We start from the raw sequence: 23,526 nt of genomic DNA on the forward strand, positions 1-23,526 counted from the left end.
GCTGAAGCTACTAAAGAAGCCATTGCTCAGTGATCACAAAGGGTCTTTCTCTCACAATGATGAAAGTCAGAGTGAGGAAAGAAGGAGGGATTTTCATCATTTGGGAAAAACAAGAGTTCTCAACCAATCAAAAGTGTTCATTTTAGATTATATGACCTAGTCTTACATCATTAGGAAACCAAAAGTGAAATGAACCAATGAAAAGTGTTATTACCAAGTCACATGACTTGCTGTGTTTACGTTAAGCGCTTTGCAGGGCCTCCCGGTTTGCTTCCAGAAACCTGCGCTTTGGCACTCGCTTCGCGTACCAGTTCGCTAACGTAGCACGTCATATGACGTATCACGCGACAACGTGGAACGTCATGCGGACGGGAGGCGTCACGATGTTGTTTTCTAACGCGGCACTTGCGGTAAAGAAACGTTTACCGGCTCGCGGTCTATTTCGCGGCATCAAGGTCAGCTAACGGGAAGCTTCCCGATTCGCGAAGCGGGAACGAAGAAAAAAAAATATTTAAAAAAAAAATTATTCATAAACATATAAAATATATTTTTGGATTTAAAGAAGAATACATTTTACAGCTACAGATATTAGCTGTTAAAAAACCAATGAAATTCACAGAAAAAACCATAGGTTATAGACCATATATAGTTAGGAATTAGCATTTACAAAACCTTGAAAATTCACTGAAAAAACCATAGGTTATAGACCATATATAGTTAGGAATTAGCATTTAGAAAACCTTATTTTACTCACACAAAACCATTGAAATTCCATATATAGTTAGTTGCACTAACTATATATCGCGCACCCGCAATCCACTGCTGATGATGTCACATATTACATCATTCATGACATGGTCAGTGACATCACTGATGACATCACTGATGACATCTCAAATGACATCACTGATGACAACATCCAGTGACTGTATGTTTCTGTAAAGTTAAAATATGTCTTAGATATTGAAGAATGAGTGGATGTATAAGTGTCTGGATGAAGGATTTAGTAGGTGCGTGACTGACTGTATGAGTGAGTGATTAAATGTGTCTCACTGAATGCATGGGTTAGTGACTAAACTGTCTTAATTTGTGCATCATTATGTCTGTTGTGATGTAAACTGCTGCATGTGTTGATCATTAGCTATACGAGAGGCTATATGTGTTATTAATTGGTTGCCCAAGTATTTCTATGGGAGATTGAGTTTGTGTGGGGGTGGCTGGGAGGTGTGTGACTCTGTGCATAGATGTGTGAGCAGTTGATTCACTAGGTGTATGAGTTCAAGAGTGCATGTGGAAAAAGCTACATGGGCGGTTGACTGTGTGCATGAGTGTATTGATGAGTGAATGGATATCTCAATGCTACATGTCATAGTAAGTACATATGTAAAACACAGTACATGTGAGAGTTGGCATATATAAATAACTGTGCATGAGAGCCACTGAATGTGTGAGTGGCTGTATGGATCATTGTGAACTTGTATCAGGGATTGTATAAGAGAGTAAATATGTGTTAGTATATGTTTGAATAAGTAAGGTGTGTATAACTGTATAGTTGAGGAAATGGAGGTGAGATTGTTTCTTTGCATGACTGACTAGGTGTGTGAGTAACTCCATGGATGAGTGACAGTGTGTGAGTGTCTGTATACACTGAGTGTATCTAAGGTTATATTAGAGTCTGAAGAGGTTTATCGTATTAGCACAAGAATGATGTCAAATGAGATGTCATCAGTGATGTCATCAGTGATGTCATTTGAGATGTCATCAGTGATGTCATCAGTGATGTCACTGACCATGTCATGAATGATGTAATATGTGACATCATCAGCAGTGGATTGCGGGTGCGCGATATATAGTTAGTGCAACTAACTATATATGGAATTTCAATGGTTTTGTGTGAGTAAAATAAGGTTTTCTAAATGCTAATTCCTAACTATATATGGTCTATAACCTATGGTTTTTTCAGTGAATATATATATATATAAAAGAAATGTTATAAAATGGCACTGTCCTCATCCAGTTCTGTTGACCAATTGATCAAGATAGGCCATTTAGAATATTTCCAATTGTATCAATATTTTTATTTTATTTTTCTCAGAGTAAATAACAGTGCTGAAATGAAAAAGGAGACAGAGCAAAAGGTTCAGACCCTGACATCTAATCATAAAGCGAAGGTAAGCAATTTTCTTTCTCATACATGTAATACATTAAATCAGTATTTCACCTGTCTCAATAAGGTATGACAGTACTTGCCTATGATTTTGTGTATGAAATATAGAGTGCAGGTTGTGAAGTCGAAAACTTTTCACCAAAAACTTAAAATATTCACCAGATTCTGTAATACTGTAAAAATGAAAACGTAAAAGGAATGGCACCAGCACTAACTGGGAGAAAAAATACTGTTGTGCTCAGATAGGTTACCTCACTCAGTAATTCTAGTGCTCTCGTGCCCGTCGGGAGACAGATACATCTCATATTCTACCCCTCTAACTGGAAAACTAAATCTTTGGTCAGAGGTGGTATTGTAAACTTTTTAAAAAGGTTTTTGTGGTGAATGGCAACAGGTATTAGAGATTTCTGTGACACATTTTATAATTTCCACTTGCAATTTTCTGACCTATGCTTGTGACACAAGATCAACTTGAGGTTGAAAAGTGGTTTTTGGAATAATCTCAAATTTGGCAAATGTCCATGAGTTATTGACACCTGGATAACCTAACCTACCGCTCTATAGTGGCTTAAAGATGCATGACACTATTTCGAGTTATAAAATAATTCTCAAATTCCAGAAGAATATGCTGAATACAGAGGGTAAGCCAGTGGAAGAATGTACACTTTCTCCACATTCAGAAGATTTTCTGTTACCACTGACCTCTATATCAGGTCCTCCTTTTTAGGCCTGGCCATTGAGACAACATTAGCTGTGTTACCAGACTATTTCCTAACACAGCATAGATTTGCATACATAGACGGGCTTTTGGTCAGCTGAGTTCATCCACTGGTCTGTTGAACTGTCATTCACATTTTGCTTCTGTCCACAGCATACAGCATTGTACAGTGGATCAGCCAATTTAACCTACTGGCTTCCTTCAGTTTGAGTGACTGCACAAAGCGTGTAAACATTGTTCACATCCGTTTAAAAACAGTTCTTTCAGGGTGTGCTTCTTTCATTTTATTTTTGAATATTAACTTTAAAAAACGTCTAACTTACTTTGCCTGGCCTTAAGGTGCTCAATTAGATGGTCATTTATTCCCTGCTAAAGCTTGTTTTGTTTATTGCTAAAGAGGCATTGGTCAGCCAGCCTACATTTTGGCCACGCACACATCAGCAATTTATTCAGGACACACAATTGTATCATTATGGAATATTTTGTATTTTTAGTTGTGTGCTACATGTGTATTATGTTTTTGAACTTGCCTTGTACTAGCTGGAACCAATATGAACTTGTCCACATTTTCCTGAACCATGTACTGATTTTAAGCAGTGCTGACATATCTACCACTAGAGACAAATAGTCTAGAATCATCAACTCCGAAATTATCACAATGTCCCTTAAAACATTGTTGGCCGGATTAGGAGTAGCCCTGTATTGGACTGTTATATAATTCGTCCGATAAATAGGGATACCCTAGGAATCGTGTATTTATTTAATTTGTATTTAATTATAAAGTTTTACATAGAGAAAACTTGAGCAGAGCGCTTTACATATGTTTAGGCAAAGAAGAAACAGGAAGAACAATCAACAAACATATATGCTTCAAAGTATAAATCAAGAGAAGGCCAGTAGATTAAAAAGCAAGAACACAGCATGAGAGTAATTACAATGTGTGGAGATACAGCATCAACTCAGTGGCCTGCTATAAGAGGCAACAGGTTCTAGGTATGAAATGTGTTAATCAAAAGCATTTTACCTTCTTTTTTAGCTCTCGCTGAACCAGCGCGCATGCGCTGTCAGCGAGACATTTAGTAAGCTTAAAGCGGGTTTCAAAAGTGCTACCCACCACAAGCTTGCAGGCGACCAGCTTGCTAGAACGCGCAAAAGCCCGCACGACGTGCACAGCACTTTTCCTCATCGCGCGCGCACCACTCGCGTCACCAGCCACGATTACTTTCACTTTTGCGGCGCCGCGATTACTTTCGCTTTTGCGGCGCTGGAATTATTTTCACTTTTGCGGCGCCGCGATTACTATCACTTTTGCGGCACCGTGTGCTGTGTGGCACTTGTTGTTTTCTTTAATAGTAGATTTTAACCAAGATTTTGAAAATGGCCACTGACACATAGCAATGTGCGCATTTGGTCTTGCTTAGGGGTGGGAGGCTTCATGTGGGGAAGGATCGATGGTGGTTTTACAGACCCACTAATTAGCTATTTGCTGGCTTTAAAAAAAAATCACCATGCCCCCATTTTAGGCTTCTGGGTATGTTATAACTACTGAATTGAGTGTTTCTTTCAGCTCCATGAAGAGCCAGGCACCATTTTTCGCCCAATCAGAATCCGCCTTCCATTTGCATGGTTTCTAATGGTGACCAGCCTCTCTCTTCCAATCATCACAGGCCTGGTAAAATACACTCCTGACACCTGTCTCTGACCTGACCGTGTAAGGACAGCCCTTGTGGCAGTGCCTGTGTCAAAGATGCAGGGCCTCAGTTTGGTGGTGTGGTTGCTGTAAACATAAACAGCAAAATTGCTCGGAATGTAGATCACATGTGAACAGTTGTTGTCGACATGTCCGTCCGCTCCCAGGCCTGACTTGTTGGCGGCTAGCTTCTTTGTATCTTTCGCAGGGCCCAGGAAGGGTTTCCCATCTCCAGTTACGTCCATTTCGCTTTGTTCCTCTTACTTGGCAGGAACTTTGACAACGTGCAGCTCATGCCTTCCAACTCCACTTTTCTTGGGTGGCATGTAACAAGTGTTAAATAAAAAAAAATGTGAATGATTTTATTTGTGAGGAGCCAAAAGTAATCGGATTTACGAATGGTAAATAACGATGTGGTTCTGAAAATTGAGCAATAAATGGAACAAAGCAAATGTGCTCATGTCTTATGTTTTAGTAACGATGTCCGCCATCCATTGAGGTGTTTTCAATACAGTCACTGAATTGTAGATGAAGGCATAAGTGTGTTCAGTTGAATAATCCCAAGTGAACGAGTACAACTCCCAGAATGCATTTTTCCGTGAAAAAAAAGACACAGGGAGAGCCTTTCCATGGGTTTTCTGTTTACGGAGTATGTCAGAAGACGGAGGTTCGTTGCACCTTTAGCTGACTACGAAACACACTGGCGATGAAAGTGAGGGTCAGCAGATGGGATAATTGGCAGGTCGCAGGACATGGTTTCGAATTCTAGGCCCACTTCCATGCCGGCACTGGTAGCGGAGGTTGGTCATGACCTAGCGTTGCTCTGTTTTAAACACGGCCGGCCCAAATTGGGTTGTAGGCGGCTTGCTGTGTATAACCATGCACTTGTAAGTACTGCACCATGCTGAACGCCCTTTCGTTACACTGGATTCCTGGCAATCGTCAGTCTGCTTGGCGACCTCTTACAAATGTATTGTACCCATATTGTGTTGAAATGCTCAATAAAAGATATTTAATACTAAAAAAAGACACAGGACAGTGTTCTCAGTCAATCTAGACCTTTAATAGCAGAACAAAACATTTTGACACCACAACATCTCTAAGAATGCTCCATCAAATTATCGGTCTACTATTCGAATTGTGTAGACTTTAGTTTCAGCTAGAAACACCAGTACTTCCACAGGATAGTTCTACCAACAACTTTTTTTTTTATTAAACTTATTCTGGGTGCTCATGTTGAATGGAAAAAAACATGATCCATGTGTGTGCTGAGACGCTCAATTAATTTTAGTTGTGTATGCAGTCCACTGCATGCATTGGAAGTATAATTATGCAGGTACTCGCTGGCCCAGAGTACCTGTTTTCAACTGAGAAGTGTAGGCACGGTCCTTTCGTAAGAATTGTGGACACTCTTTTATAAATTAACAAAGTGCAGATGCTAAGTACCTATTAATTGGAAGCAATACAATAAGTTGGAGCAGTAGTACTGGAGATAAAACATGGTGGTGCTGAAAGCATGTTTTTAAGATCCAAAATGTGAACAGCTTTTACATTCTGAGAGATGAGACTGGGGTAGCTTCACCAAGTAATACCTACTTGTAACTTCGGTTTTGTTTAAACTTGAATCCTGAGGGAACATCTGAATGGTGTGCATAAATCAATACATAAGACCATTTGTACTGCAAACAATGTAAACTGAGTTGCCTTTTAATTCTTGGATTTTATGACGGAGGCTCAAAAGGGGTCTGTGGCTTAATTCATCAACTGAATCAGTGTTTCTGAGATGTCCTGAACTTTAGATCTTAGGTAGACCTAAATTTGATTTCGAGGTAATTCCTCAGGTATGAAAAGTTCTTCCGCCCTCTCCGGCAGATTTGGAAAAAAACATCAATGAATGAACAGCAGGCACATATTTGGTTCACATAGTGATGTTGTTAGGCTGCTGGGGATGGAAACCGTTTATAAATGGGAAAGTTGTTAATTTAGTAGATACTTCTCATTGGCATTGAACTTGAGGAACAGTTTCTGTGGGAATTGGCGTCACAAGTAGTGAGGGACTGATATTGTTAGATGTAAGTTATAGGTTAGTTCAATTGATTTTATTAGTGTCCAGATTTGGCCAATGGGGTAAGCTGGCAGTGGGTGATATTGTAAAATAGTGCAGCCAGATGTCCTAATTAGCAAAGGTTTTGTACTTACTATCTTTTGTGGTAACATTTCTATTACGACCTCTGTTGAAGAAAGGAGTCTTGTTTAAGCCATTCAGTATTGAAAGTGAAGTCCATATTGTGAATCTGTGGTTTGGTCAAAGAAGTGTGCGTATAAAAAAAGAATACGCGGGGAAGCAGTGTTGTTCCTCAAGGTGTAGAGTGGGTATCAAGATTTCATTTATTTTACTTTTGACTTTTTTGTAACCCTTGTTCCTCAAGCTGATATTGAAAGATAGTATGATTAAAAGGATCTACCTGCAAGGTAAGGTACCAGAGTTCATTTAATCAGTAAATGAACAATAAACCTGAATTTGATTTAACCAGAAGGACACAAGTTTTAGATAGAAGACACTGGTAACTTAAATGATATGAGGAAATGGCTATATGTGTCTTTTGATTTAGAGATTGCATCCTGTGGTACCTTTTGCCATGGAACTTTGCTATGAAAGGTCATTATATTGCCATTGGGTAACTTCTTCCGGGAATGAATGGCCGTATGAGAAGATGTGGTCTTGGGTAGAGCTGCCTGCTTTTTAAGAGCCAACATTGCCTGTGTGAAGTAATATAACAGTACTTGTATGTCTGTGATACAGACAACTTAAAATGTACTGTGAGATGCTCACCATCTGTCAGTGTTCATTGGCTTACTTGGACCATTATCTTAATTGTATAAAGTTAGTCAGTGAACTGGATGTGCATCCTTTCCTTACAGGTGTTGCCCTACACCACCCTCTGGTCTGTACAAGGGTAGGAAAGAAACATTTCATGTATGAAAAGCCCACCTTTTTAGGTCTCGCCTAAGCCATCGCGTTAGCGATGCTTTGGCGAGATATTAAGTAAGGGGCATTCAAAAGTGCTCCCAAAGTGCGGATCGTGTACAGTGCTCGTGCGCCGGGCGCTCGCACCATTTGCCCGCCTGCTGATCACTTTCGCGGCCGCTTTAATGTTCTCAGTGAGCCGTGCGGCCACTGAGAACATCAAAGCGGCCGCGAAAGTGATCACCATTTGCCACCCCCTCCTGTATCCCACTTCCTGCTTGTTAAACTTGATTTAACAACTCTAATAAGGTTAGATACTATGCAACTAACTGAAACACTTATGTTGTGAAATTAGCAGTATATAATAACTCAGAATATATTAAATCTGAGGAGTGTACTATGTGGCTTTAATGTCCTGTCATGGGTGGTAGGCGCTATGCACATACAATATAGTACTGCACTGCCACCACAAATCTTTGCAGTTTCTTCCCAATCCTCCACCGGCCGCATCCGTAACTCACAGTCTATGGTGCTGATTTCACATTATTCCCCTACACACACAGCTGTATCCTCTCAGGTTGCGAGTGCACTTAATCCTACCCCTTTCCCACTCTGGATGCTTCTCAGTCTACCCCAGTGGTAATTGCTCCCACCCTATCCCACTGCCAGCTCTGACCGCTGCTATCCAGTGACATAATCTCATACTTCCCTTCAGTTCAGGCATTTCGCTGCCCATTGGTGCAGGCTTTTCACACTTCTCTAGAGTCCGCTCCTTAAACTGCTTTTCCCCTCCCTCCCTCACCTCCCCCCCGGCTACCTCCCCACACTACACAGCGGACTGGGTAGGCTCTTACTTGAAGATGGGAACCATACACAAACATGGCAGCCCAGGTTTGCCTTTTAGAGGACTGTGAGGAAACAACCCAGCTCTTCATTTTGCTTAGCGCCAGCCACCCTGCCCTTACATAACTTTCAGGCCCTCATTTGCAGTTGTAGGTAATATTTTTGTTTTCGTATGTGAAACAAACTGGCATGTTCCTCAACCATATTGCAAAGCATTTTATGTTAAATGCGATACATAATACATTCATGCAAAACATGCAAGAAGACAATTCAGCCGCACTTGCCATACAATAACCATGTGTATGGAATAAAATACCACCTTCGTGCGAAGACTCCTAGGGGTCCCTTGCACGCTCGCGCCATTTCCCTCGCCTTCACTGCTCGTTCTCACCCTGCTTCTACTCCTCTGCGTTTCTGACCGGCGGCCTTCTCTCCATGAGTGCCCATATTCCCGAATATCCGCGGTATCTTCATGACAAAATCCTTCACAATAATCTGCCTTAAGGGTGCAGCACTCCCTCTGCGCACTCGCGCGGTGTAAGAATCGGGAGGAATTAAGCTTTTGTTTCACTGAACACAAGTAAACGTGCCTCGGAGTCTGTCCCTAGGGAGACTAATGAAAAAAAAAGGGAAAGGTTTGATTATCCTTGCTCTTCTACCGTACTTATTTTCTCAGTCTTGACCCCTCTTTTTTTAAGTCTGTTTCTCTCTCTCGTGAAGTGTGTAACCCATCATGCATATTATAGCTATTGTTAAAATGTGGTAATGAGGGTTTCTAGAGTGCTAGGAAGTGTGTCATTCCCTGCACAGGGAATGACAGTGTGAAACACACGAGCATCCAGCCAAGCACATGATTATGGGTGGTACGTTTATTGTGCCTCTTCTACTTTTTTTATCTTTCTCACTCTTGGTATTTCACTCCCCTTTTGACTTCTTCACTTGAATTTCTCGCTTTCATCTCATCATCTTTCTTGCCTTTCCTCTGGCCCTCTTCTCTCTCCTTCTCTTTTTTCTGCCTCTTTATCCTTTGCCATTTCATATATACGAAAAGTGCACCAACATGAACAATTTCATAACAGTATCGCGTTTCACATCGAGTCTGTAGCAGTGGTTTCTTCCGCTGTAGCAAAGAGATGTTCCTGCCATTACCCAATTTAATGATATGTAATTTATCACCCTCGTCTGGATGAAAGGCCGACATGCCGTGCAGAGCACGGACCTGGGCCTGCAGGTCGCACCAAATGCCCTAATCTATTGCTTAACTCGCCAAGCCGCCCAGAAGTAAACGAGTTACCACTGGCCTTCAAAAATATACATTTTATTCCTGGCATTTGAAACCGGCGGAGCTACTTCGGCCCTCAAAAAGTAATTTAACTTCCAAACGTAATCAAGCTCCGTCTGGTCTTTACCAGCACTCAAGTTATTTCGGACTTTTATATTTTAGTTACTTATGTCGTCTGGGCAGAAAATGTTTTTGTCTGCCCTTTTTCAAAGTATTTACTTTCTGTCTGTCTGTCTGTCGCGCTCCCTCTATCTATCTGTCTATCTATCGCCCTCACTCTATCTATCTGTCTATCTATCGCCCTCACTTTATCTATCTGTCTATCTATCGCCCTCACTCTATCTATCTATCGCCCTCTATCTATCTATCGGCCTCACTCTATCTATCGGCCTCACTCTATCTATCGGCCTCACTCTATCTATCTATCGCCCTCACTCTATCTATCTATCTATCGCCCTCACTCTATCTATCTATCGCCATCTATGTATCTGTCTATCTATCTATCTATCTATCTATCTATCTATCTATCTATCTATCTATCTATCTATCTATCTATCTATCTATCTATCTATCTATCTATCTATCTATCTATCTATCTATCTATCTATCGCCCTCACTCTATCTATAGCCCTCACTCTATCTATCTATCGCCCTCACTCTATCTATCTATCGCCCTCACTCTATCTATCTATCTATCTATCGCATCACCACAGCATCACTCAGGGACACCACAACATCACTATGCACTACCACAGCATCACTGAATACTACAGCATCACTGAACCCCACCACAGCATCAATCTGTGCAACCATTCAACAACAACTGGTTCAAATATGTTCCTTCAATGTTTTAGGCTTCATTACAAATGTCACAAAAAGATGTTAATATTTCACTTCTGTTCTTGGACTTTCGTCACAATAAAATACACTGAACATAATCTTCACAAAAGTTACTTACAAAAGTTTAAGCTATTGCCATTATAAATTACAATATCTATCGCCCTCACTCTATCTATCTATCGCCCTCACTCTATCTATCTATCTATCGCATCACCACAGCATCACTCAGGGACACCACAACATCACTATGCACTACCACAGCATCACTGAATACCACAGCATCACTGAACCCCACCACAGCATCAATCTGTGCAACCATTCAACAACAACTGGTTCAAATATGTTCCCTCAATGTTTTAGGCTTCATTACAAATGTCACAAAAAGATGTTAATATTTCACTTCTGTTCGTGGACTTTCGTCACAATAAAATACACTGAACATAATCTTCACAAAAGTTACTTACAAAAGTTTAAGCTATTGCCATTATAAATTACAATAACTTTTATTTAAGTATTAATTATTAAAAAAAGTAAAAGCCATTGTTATTTGTAATATCAATACATCTAAGTCAAGTAAATACAACACATATTGCATTACAAATGCTATAGGTGTCACATCTGCGAAAGTTAAAACTTTTTGGCATTGTAAATGACAAAGCTATCAATATAGCTATTTTCAAAAGCAACACATAAATACAAAAATTGTCATTTACAATACCAATAGCTCAAACTTTCCTAATGCGAGACCTATTGCATTGCACATGCTTGTTGAAAGATGTAGTTGAAGGGTTCAGGCTGATTTTAGGAGACAGGGAGTTCCACATTCTAGGGGCCATTCCCGAGAATGTTCTGTTGTAGGTTTTTTCCCTAGGAATTTATGAATTTCAACAATAGGTTCCTTGAGCTTCTAGAGTATTTGCAGCTCCAATTTTTCAGCTAGGTACTTCGGTTTGTTGAAGATTAGGGCTTTATGGCTCATGCAGGGGATATTCCGCTGTATCCTTGCCTAATATGGGAGCCTGTTTAGCGACTTCAGATCGGGAGTGATGTGGTTGTTTCTACTGGATCCTGTAATGAGCTTTGCAGCACTATTAAGGGATGCCCTTAGAGCAGCCATCTTAGATCTAGGTCGACCGCATAGGGTTAAACTACCATAGTCCAACCTGGCAATCACTAGAGCTTGTGCCTCAGACTTGAAGTCATTAAGGGGGAGGAAGGGCTTTATTTTCATTAGCACATTCATTTGAAAGTTTGCTCCTTTGGTGGTTGAACTGACATGTTCCTGCATTTTAAGATTATTTTCAAGGGTTATTCCCAGCGATTTGTGCAATCTATAATGTGTGGAAGGCAGTTGAGAGCTGTTAGATGCTTCATCCATTCTATAATATCGATGGATTGTTTGGGTGACACGATTCAGAGGAATTCGGGTTTGAGCACATTTAGCTTGAGGTAGTTTCGGGTTATCCAGGGCTGGGTTTTTTGTAGAGTTGTGTTGAGAGATAGAATATCTTCTGGGAAAGCGATTTTAAGGTATTTTTGAGTGTCATCTGCGTATATGTGGTATTGGGTGTTAGATAGTTTCAGAATTTCGGTTAGTCTTCATGAACAAGCCAAAGAGAGTAGGTGACAGGATGGACCCCTCAATGAGACCTGAGCGGAATTCACCAGGGAATCTTCATTCTTTGAGTTCTGTTGTGGAGGAAAGAGGTGAACCAGTTTAGAACGGTTCCTGATAACCCCATCCTATGTCCAAGTAAGTTTAGCAGAGTGTCATGTTTGACCCTATCTGAGGAGAGGTCTAGCAGGATGAGGAGCCAGAATTCATTCTGATCTAGAATTTGTAGCACATCATCAACTATGCCTGTAAGGGCTGTTTCCGTGCTATAACCCTGACAAAAGCCAAATTGGAATTGGTCTTTGTCGCAATTGCTCTATGTGGTTGCATAGTTGGGCATTGACACATTTCTCGAGGAGCTTTGCTAGAGTCAGAATGGTGGAAATTGGACAGAAGTTATTTGCGTCCGCATGATCTACTGTGGGCTTTTTCGGAATAGAAGTTACCTGCCCGGGTTTTATGGAGTCAGGTTTAGTGCTTTGAAGTAGTGAAGCATTCACTGTCATGGTCCTAAGAGTGAGTATAAAAGTTTTGATCTCATTGAAGAAGTTAGATGGCAAAGGGTCGCAGAAGTGATTTGATGGTTTAAGTGTTGTTAGAATTTTAAGAATGGCATTTTCATCAAAGGATTTGAATGTATTCCACAAGGCTTTGTTTTTGAGGGTATGTCCAGGTATATGTGGGGGCTGAGCGAACAGCGGTGGGAGGGGGCTGATTATCGGGATGACCGGAAGGTGCTCTATTGCTGTTTGGAGATCCTTTTTAATCTTTTTTGTCTACCAGGAAGAAGGAGGCACATTTCTCACAGTTTGACCATGGGTTAGATCCAATCGTGGAAGGGTTGGGATATCCATTACATTGTAGCCTGACAATTTCAAATAGTTTTTTGGGTGATTTCTGGCTTTGTCTAGTTGATTTCCGAAGAAATTTGCTTTTACATTTCTGATGCGTTTGTTGTAGACGGCAGGGTAGATACACAGATGGCAAAGTTCAGGCGCAGATGCCTGGTTGTGGAAAGCCTGTTATGTTCCTGAAGCTTTAGATCAGGAAGCCAGCCAACTAGCCCATGGAGTCACTCTAGGTACTAGGTTCAAGAGATACAGGTCCAGTCCTTCTCACCCTGGCAAGAAGTCAACAGATCACCACAGCAAAGCAGGAGTCCAGCAGAGTGGCAGTCCTTTAATCAGCATAGCAGTCCTGTACAGAAGTGTACTGACGTGGTGGTGTCTGAGGTCCATTATTTAGACCCAGGGGTGCCTTTGAAATAGGGGAGACTTCAAAGACATGCCTTTGAAGCGCACAGATCTTCTCCCCTCCTGCCCTGGCTCCAAACTCACTGCAGTGGGGTATTCAGCCCTCTGTTTGTGGACAGAACACAGCCTATTCAGGTGTAAATGAGGCGGCGCCCAGCTCCTCCCTCCCATCCTGCCAAGATGGCCCATCAAGTCACACCTAAGCTTCTATTGTGTGTATGTGTCTAGGAGGAATACACAAAGCCCACCTGCCAACTACAGGCTCAAGGCACCAAATGAATAAAGCAAGAAAATGCCTACTTTCTAAAAATGGGCATTGTAAGAACTTTAATTTAAAATCTGACTTCTTCATGAATTAGGATTTTAAATTTGGATTCCAGAGACACCACACAACGAGTTATAGCTTCTAATTTGTGAATTACCCTTATAGAATGTAATAAGGTAATTCCTATATTGTCCTATGGGAGCTATAGACCTTGCAGTAGTAAAAAACAAATGTAAGAGTTTTTCAATATCAGTACAAACAAAACTTAAAAGTACATGTCCTGCGATATAAATTTACTGCACCCTGCCCTCTAAGCTCTCCAGGGTCTATTGCGGAACCTCGCAAAGTGACGCTGTGCACATCATGCACCAGGATTTTAGGTACTTTGTGGAGTGGGCCTAACTGGGTCCCTGTAACTCCATCATAATCAGCCTGAACTTGTGACTTTGTCATGGTCTGTCATGACCAGAAAACCCCAGTTGGCGCTTTATATTTTTTCGCACTATTTCACTTTAATCTTTAAAATTGCATAGCTCTGATTCTACTTATTGGATTTTTGTTGTTTTGATCTCACACAATTTGTTAAATTTTACTCTATTTTCCTAAACCAGTGTGGGATTTTTCTTTTGTTGTGCTTTCACTTTGTTACTGTTTAAAGTGCTGCATAGATACTTCACTTTGCCTCTAAGTTAAGCCTAACTGCGTTTGTGCCAAGCTACCAGAGGGTCGAGCACAGGTTAATCTGGGGTTTGCTTGAATATTGTGAGGAAAATGGTCAAATACAAAATGATTAAGATTACTTAATCCATGACATACACCTATAGCCAGAGGTACCCATTCTTGATTTATCCCTATACACCGAAGTGGACTTGGGCAGAAGTTTCTGTATGTAATGCCTTAATTGCCTCAATGAATCGTCCCAGTAAGCCCACTTAAAGAAGCTGGGGACTGTCTTAGAACAAGTTCTATACATGAAAGTACAGATGATTAGCGTTATTAACACCTTCACATACTAAATACACTTATTAGGTAGATTGCAACAATTACTAGATTAAAAGGAAAGAGGTTCTATGGTAAGAGCTGTGTTGTCTCAAAGTATTACTATTGCAACAATTCATTCTTTACTTGGACTGTTCAAAGAAGTTGGTGTCTAGGTTTTAGAGAGTCTAAAAGGACACAGCAAGTCTACTAAAGAGAATGCCAAGGAAAACAATTAAAAGTCGGTCTATGTTCCCTATTATTAAAACAATTTCTTTCAACAAAGCTACGTTTCTTCACAAAGCAGTTAATTGTGTACATTTATAACAGATCACAGCATACATTCCATCATTTCTAAGGACGATACTCAAAGTAGTTTTAGGCGATCATATGCAAACTGAGAGTTACTTCACCACCCAGTACTACTTTATACAGGCAATAGTGTCTTTGCAAAACAGTCCTTGTGCACTGATACTCAGATGTTAAATGAAATACTTGTTTTTATTGAGCCACTTCCTGTGCTTTAGAGTCTTGGTAAGAATGGATTCTTCTCTCTTGTCAATAACAGCATGCACCTTAAAGGAGTCCCTCTATGACTGGAAGTGCAAAAGTATATAAACACCCTAAGAATTCATGGGTTGTATGCCATCATGCATTGAAATATTAAATGTTTTTTGTTTTAAAAGAGGACAGTAGAAAATGGTGTAGAAGCTCTAAAATATATAACCCCTTGACCTTGTTTTTAATCCTCGGGTTCAGCAAAGAAATCATTTTTTTATTCGTTTTTAAAGCATTAACCCATATGCTGATTACCATCGCCCATGAAAGAGAGCAAACATCATGCACTTAACTCAATAAGTAGAGAGGCATCACCCTTTTTTATAGAGAGCATTGTTGTAATCTTAACAATATCCTGCTGTTAGACTAACAAGTCAGGTGGAAGCACTATAAGTCAACTTTGCATTACCCTACTGTTTTGGGTTGCATGTCTGGGTAATCTCTCCTCTGTTCCATCATTGTCCACTCTCTGACTCAGCATCTGAATAGAAATCCTCTAAGCACCTGGGTACCCCATCCCAATGTAATAGCTGTAATTCAGTCTTTAGGTGTGGAAACAATATTTGGGACACAATAGGGTTTGGTTTAAAGAAAGTGGAGGATCTCTGGAAGTGTCATCACCTACTACCAGTTGCTTGTCGTAGGACAGCGAGAACTAGCCTCATCCAGTGGCATACCTTCTCATTGAATCTATCCAGTGTAGTTGGAAATTGAGTTACTAGGTGAGAGGGGCCAAACCCTACTCAAGCAGCAACCCCAATTACTGTCAGAGTGGAGCCATGAACAAACTCCAAATTAACCAGTGCTTAACCCTCTGGTAGCTTGACACAATCAGTCAGGCCTAACTTAGAGTCAAAGTGTAAAGTGTTTTTGCAGCACTTCAAACAGTAATGAAGTGAAAACACAACACAAGAAAAATCCCACACCAATTTAGATAAATATCTTGTCAGGTGTCGGGGCGGAGCTAGCCACGAAGAGAGATGGCGGCAATCTAAGCGAGCTCCTCTCAGACGCCTAAACTATCCTTCAATATCCTGTATAACGGAACCTCAAAGACCTGTAAAATAGTGAGTACTGCATCTCCAGAGGCACCGGGTACCTATATGAGCCGGAAAACTCCACACTGCGGTAAACTACAGCTTGCGGAGCAGCACACAGCAAACTGGGGCCTTGCCTGGAGAAATCAAAACCAACACAGCGGACTGCCGTAAGAGAAGGGTCCGCAATGCAGGGCACGCAACTCTGCCGCAAAGAGTGGACTTGGTTGGTACGGTCGGAACATCTGACTTAGAGGGCCCAGCAGTGACGAGATTGTGGCGACCTGATCGAGAGAGAATTGCTGTGACGTGCGTGGCAGCAACGGCGCTAGTAGCTGGAGGTGACGGAAGGTGCCCTCCTCAGAGAATGTGCGGTGAGGACATACTGTGCGTATAACGGATTGCGCCTGTGATCGGAGAAACGTCCGGTTTCATTATATACTGTACCTGACAGGTTTTCAATAACGAGGGGGACGCTACACAGCATAAGGTGGTAGATACGCGACTCAAGTCAGGCACGCCTGGCTGGGGGGAAGCAGCGCGCTAAGTGCCTTTGGAAGCGGTTGCGGTACACATTGGGCCACACTACAGAGCTGCGATAGTGGCACCGCATATCGAGGAACACAGCGGGAGAGTTTGGGAGCTAGTATGGTCCTTTGTGCCTAACTTTGCATACATTTTTTGCTGCGGGTTTGCGGCCAGATTAATCTGCATGCAGAGGAGGTGTGGGCCTGACTCTTCGGACATCTGTTGGATCCTGAAACCTGCCGTGCTGTCCTCAACTGATCCTGTGTTCAAGGACATCGCACGCTCCTCGTCCGCCTAGAGGCAAACAAATATCGACGCAGTGGTGCACCTACCGCATTTTAAATCAGCTATAATACTCCAGCAATGTGCAGAGCCCATACATGAAGGTGAGCTGGGATGTTCAAAGCTAACGGTGCGAAGTGGTACACACCGGTAACCTATAATCACAGGCTGTAAGGCTGCTGAGGTGGGGAGAGGTTAGGAGAGACACGAAAGTGTGACCCGGAGGTTCCCCAACATGTTTAACCGTTAGCAAGAAGATTTGCTGCGCTTGAAACCTGGCCGGGCAAGTTGCTAGCATTGGGTTGCATGTCTGCTCGCACCGTACATAACACATCATATAGAATATGCATTCATACTGCTGCAGCTTCTGTGATTGCCCCACTCTGCACCTGCCTGGAACTCTTTTCCTTTTGCAGTGCCCAACGCAGGGAGAAAAGCAATACCGGAACTATGGGCCAGACAGACAGGAATCAGCCCAAAATTACCTTTGAACAGGCGAAAAAACAGTTAGATCAAGGAGTGGAAGACAAGCCATCGACGCAAACGACGACGGGCGGCGGGAGGGGTCACAAATGATGACATGCAAGCCATGTTCACCACGATCCAAGCAGCATTAACAAATATTGATGGTAAAATAGACTCTCTGACGTACTGAGTCAACCGGATGTCTGAACGCCTAGACAAGCACACGAAAGACTTGATATGGCTGAGCGCCGAATACCTGAAGCCAATCAGGTGCAGATGGACACGAAACAAGGCAAAATGGAGAAACATCTGGCGGCCCTGGCTGCGAAAGCAGAAGACTTGGAAGCGAGGTCCCGAAGAAATAATATTCGCCTGACGGGAGTATCGGAAACGACAAACACAGGACCAATGGAGCAATATGTCAAACAACTGCTCATCTCTTTGCTGGGGCGGGAGACGTTCTCAGAAATATTCATAGTCGAGAGAGCGCATAGATCCTTATCACCAAAACCACCTGCTGGCTCGAGACCAAGACCGATCATAGCACGGATTTTAAATTACAGGGATCGAGATGCAGCACTTTGGAAAGCCAGAGAGTTGGGGAAATTGAACCATGAAGGAATGGACATCTCCCTCTATCCTGACTTCACGGTGTCTGTCCAAGAAGCAAGGAAGGAGTTCGGCCCGCAAAACAGAAACTGAGAGATTTAAATATACAATATGCTATGTTATACCCTGCCAGACTCAGAGTCATGGACGACGGGAAATCAAAGATTTACAATGAACCCTAGGATGTGCTGAAATTCCTCTAATGGAAAGGTCAATGGAGCTCGCGGAGGAAATCTCGAAGACGGGATCTGGAAGAACAATCTACTACATCAGACGTTGAATAACTACGTATTGTATGTGTCAGCGATCGCTCTGTCATGTATGCAGATTGCTAAACAGTTGAATAGAGCAGAACTAACATGGGGAGGCGGCTGCTGCGCAGTACATGAGTATCCAGCTTTTGGCATATAAATAGTCCAAACGAATGCAGCAGTCATCTACCGTTTGGTGCGCCTATTTTTGGACATGGCGAAGACGCGCCCCTCACTAGAGCATGGTCACGGGACATTGTCGCTGTGTGTGAACAGATAAGTCGAATGTTTGCACTTGGTCATACCCTTCTTAAGCAATGTCAAGTACAACCTAATAGTTCATTTTTGGTTTCTAGATTCTAATGCCTCCCGTTTAATGTTGGCGAATGTCTCACTAGTAATAATTTGTAGGAATGATGTGCTATGTTGAGTTTTCTGGTATACAAGTTGACACGGCGTCTGCCCATGTGGGGTATTCCACAAGAAATGGGATGGCAGCTCTCGCCCTTTTGTGTGCACCACACCAGTTTATTCATTGTTTTTTTCTTTGGATTTTTTGAAGGTGGAAGGGGATGGTGGGCAAAATGGTAAACCGATCTGGGATTGGCTCCGCCAAACGGGATGGAGAGGAGTGAGAGGAGGGTGGGGGATGGGAATGTAAGAAAAATCTGGTCAATATTGGGGGATTGTTCATTCAATTTTTTCGTCTACACTTGGAATTCACAGCGGCGGTGGTTTCAGTCTGAGGAAGAAGATAGACATGGCTGATATTAACTCGAGTACCCGAAAACTAACATTCATAACGTGGAATGTCCGCGGACTTCAAAATCCGCAGAAAATACGTAAAGTACTAGCATATTTTGATTGACATGGTATTGATGTTGCCTGTCTGAAAGAAACACATCTTAAATCTCTCACTGAAGCGCGGGTGGGTACAAGATGGGCGACGTACCACATGGCGTCCTCATTCTTAACGTATGCTAGAGGTGTGCTGCTGTTAATTAAGCGATGCACCCCATTCCAGACTATGCATACTATTAAAGACGACCAAGGTTGGTATGTAATAGTACATGGAAACTTTGGGGGTACAGCACTGACAATATTTACGTCCTATGGTCCAAACAATGACAAATCCAGTTGTTAAGCAAATATATGGTCTAAACTTAGGGAATTACCGAACACGACCATAATATGGAGAGGAGATTTCAATACATGTCCAGACCCAGCCCTCGAAAGGTCGACCGGTAACGAAAGGTATGGTAAACAAGCGGCCAAAGTAATAAGGGTAGGCATGGAAACGTGGGGGATGACTGACATATGGAGGCTGAGGCACAGAGGACGCAAGGAGGGAACATGCACATCAACAACACATAACACATGGTCAAGAATAGACTATTGGCTGCTCACACAAGACGCATGCACATGGACAAAGATGATTGAACACTTACCCAAGACGCTATCAGACCACTTACCTGTCTGCCTCTTGCTAGAGGTCCCTACATATGTACCTAGGCAATTCACATGGAGGTTGCAGGGAAGCACCCTCTTGGACCCAGTGTTTCGCAGTGAACTGCAACAAGCCATAGCGGACTATTTTGATTTTAAGTCAGGATCAGTGGACAGCGCAGGGTCGCTATGGAAGGCATTTAAAGTTACAATCAGGGGCCATTGCATTAGGAAACATGCTGGGATTTTGAAGGATATTCAGTAACAAAAAGGATAGAAAGAGATATTACACAACTTGAGGGAGATCATATACTAACGAAAAACCTGCCTTGTTGGCTAAAATAAGGGAGAGGATGGATGATTACCAAAAATATGCCGCAGACGAGATAAAATATAAATCATGTAGATATACAGCACGGTATTATGGAGAGGGAGGTACAACAGGACGAGCCTTGTCAAGCAAAATCAAGCCGGCACCCACAACGTCCTACATAACACAGAGGGAAACATCCTTTACCACGCAACTTTTACCACGCAGTGCTTTTACAACGCAGGTTTTACAACGAAAACCATTACAACGCATTGCACTGGCGGGCGCTCTAGAATAAGTAATAGTTTAATTTACTATCCAACACCTTCCCTACTATCCACGGGGACTGGAGTTAGAATAGTAAATTAAACTATTCACTATCCAGCACCCCCCAAAGCAATGCGTTGTAATGGCTTGCGTTGTAAAACTTGCGTTGTAACAGCATGCGTGGTAAAAGCATGCGTTGTAACAACGTACATCCAACACAGATTATAGATAAAGGAAATCACAAACTATATGATACCTCATCCATTTTAGACTGCTTCAAAAGCTATTATTTCCAACTCTATGACACAAGAACCAACGCCACCCCAATAGAAGTTAATCAATATTTACAAGATGTAGCTCTTGCATGGCTGTCGAACACTCACCGAAAATTCCTATGCCATCATATCACTAAAAATGAAATTATAGACGCGATAAACTCTTTACCAAATAACAAGGCTCCTGGGCTGGACGGGCTCCCCCGAGAGTTTTACAAAGAATACCGGGGTTTGTTGATACCGCACTTAACCGAAATGTACGAAGAGGCATATGAAGAGGGTATACTTCCTGCCTCACTAAGAGAAGCCCTCCTGGTTGCGCTTCCCAAACCGGACAAAGATTTAACTAAAAGTGACTCTTACCGTCCATTATCTTTAATCAATATTGGTGTAAAGATCCTAGCGAAGATTATTGCAACCAGGATACAGCTCCTGCAGGAGAAGCTAGTATTGCCTGATCAAGCTGGTTTTGTACAAAACAGATCCACTCAAACTATACGCACCATCTTTGCACTGTACCACCACTTAGACCCAGAGCTCCCAGCAGCTGCAGCAGCAGCAGCCCTATTGGATGTGGCTAAAGCCTTTGATTCAGTTGAATGGGTGTACATGTTCACAGTATTACGCAGAATGGGCTTTCCAGAGCCAATGAATAGAACTATTATATCATGACCTCATTGCTAGAATCAGAACTAATGGGCACACATCGGCTCCCATCAGTATGAGTGGAGGGACGAGACAGGGCTGCCCGCTCTCACCTATTTTATTCACGTTGATATTGGAGCCTTTAGCCTATAATATTCGACAACGTCACTCAGAAGCTGCATTACAGTTTCATCTCCGCCCCCTCATCATCTCACTGTATGCGGACGATATGGTGTTCTTCACTCGACATCCCAATATACATTTAAATGAACTTATAGGAGAATACGTACGATTTGAGCAATACTCAGGTTTGCGAATAAACTGGGACAAGTCAGTGGTCATACCTCTTACATTGGCCACAACACAGCCGAACTTGGATTATCCTCTGAAGTGGCAAACTGACCCCGTAAAGTATTTGGGCATGTAGATACATAGGGATCCGGAACTGGTGATAAGAGAAAACTATGGAAGAGCGATGATTAAACTTGAAGAACAGATAGATAGATGGATACGGATGCCCCTTTCGCTAGCAGATAGGATAGCCCTGCAAAATATGATAGTCCTACCTACATTTTTATATATATTTATTAATATTCTTATCTGGCTAACACAGGCAATGTTCTCTAAACTGAGGGCGGCCATGCAGAAGCTAACATGGGCAGGAAAACAGGCCAGAATAACCTGGGACATATTAACGAAACCGTACCACACAGGAGGTTTCGGGGCACCAAATTTCCAATTATGTTTTTATTGCGCACAGGCTCAACATGCTCACTATTGGCTACAACCACATGAGTACATACCACACGTGTCAGTGGAAAGGGATAGTGTGCAACCAACTCCACTGATAGCCTATGTGTCGGACCCAAAGTCCTTTACCCCCAGTGACAGGATTCAAACAGTGCACTGTACTTCAAGAGCATGGTATACGCTAGCATGACGGGCACAGAAACTCCCCATTTATGCGTCATCACTCCCTATCGCGCACCACCCAAAACTATCAGTTACGCAAGAGATGAAAATGTTACAACTGCTGGGGGAAATGAAACTATCCACTATGACAGATATTTCCCCGCACGGTAGATCTATTCATAGGGAGGACCCGTCACTAAGCATACATAATACACCCATGAAGCTGTTTGCCCATTTGCGACTGCAATTGGCGATCAGGGTGCTATATGCATCATTTCCGGAAGAACCACCACAATTGCAAGCATTGCAGACACTATTGACAGCACCTAGTCGCCGAAAATTTGTTACACGCTTATATAACGCGTCACAGTCAGAACAAGGTGGAATCACGAACAGGTCGCTTAATAAGTGGGAAGTGCTAATAGGAGACAACATAGATGAGCAGGCTTGGGAATATAGTTGCACAACTGATGACACCAAACTGTAATTTGCGTATAGTACACTCTAAACTCCTACATCAATTTTACTATACCCCGATTCAGTTACACAGATATGGCCTTCGATCACATGATAAGTGTTATAGATGCGACACACTACATGCAGACTTCTTACACATGGCATGGGCGTGTCCACAGATACATAGGTACTGGAAAGAAGTTACGGGAGCTCTTACAGCTATGCTATCTGAACTGATACCAAATGCTCCACTTGTTTGCTTGCTGGGAATATACAAACTCAAGCCTGCAAAAAGACGGAAATTCTTGGCCTTAGCACTTCTGCTAGCTAAACACTTTGTTGCTATCAGATGGGGCAGCAAACGTCCTGCTAGGTTTAAAGACTGGCTTACGGATATGTCCTATTGTAGAGAAACTTTGGAGGTTTACGTGGAGGAATTACCGCAGACATCAAGACCTCGAGATTTCTGGGAACCCTTGACGCAATATCTTCAGACTATTCAGGTGGACGGTTGAAAAACATGGTATTGGCGAGACAGTAGAATATATGATACCTGTGTCAGTTTGCTGGTGAGCTGAAAATAGAGGTAATATTTAAATTTGTGTCTCGAAATGTATCGAATTATATTTGTATGTTGTACACTTAAGGAACCTCGGGGCATGTCGGGAAATTCGAGATGTGATGATATGTATATTAGCTTCCCCAGGCACAGAAACAGGCGAATATTGATGTATAAATGTGATGTAAATTTATACCACAAACAGCTGTGTTATACTGGAAAATGTGCTCTGGCGATGTTGACCGGAAACAATAAACAAAGTTTTAAAAAAAAGAATTTGTCAGGCATCATGAACAGTAGTTGCTGG

General features: G+C 42.1%; 1 protein-coding gene across 2 annotated transcripts in view; it reads left to right on the top strand.

Moving 5' to 3' along the window:
• The window catches only part of PLCB4 (phospholipase C beta 4), a 1,076,851-nt gene that overhangs the window by 983,101 nt on the left and 70,224 nt on the right, over nucleotides 1-23,526 (top strand). For both annotated transcript variants that reach the window (XM_078649526.1, XM_078649527.1), the window contains one exon: nucleotides 2,096-2,171. In XM_078649526.1, the coding sequence (XP_078505652.1) occupies nucleotides 2,096-2,171 (76 nt within the window). The remainder of the gene's footprint in view (nucleotides 1-2,095; nucleotides 2,172-23,526) is intronic.

Source organism: Lissotriton helveticus, chromosome 6 (genome assembly GCF_964261635.1).
Source record: "Lissotriton helveticus chromosome 6, aLisHel1.1, whole genome shotgun sequence".
NCBI lineage: Eukaryota > Metazoa > Chordata > Amphibia > Caudata > Salamandridae > Lissotriton > Lissotriton helveticus.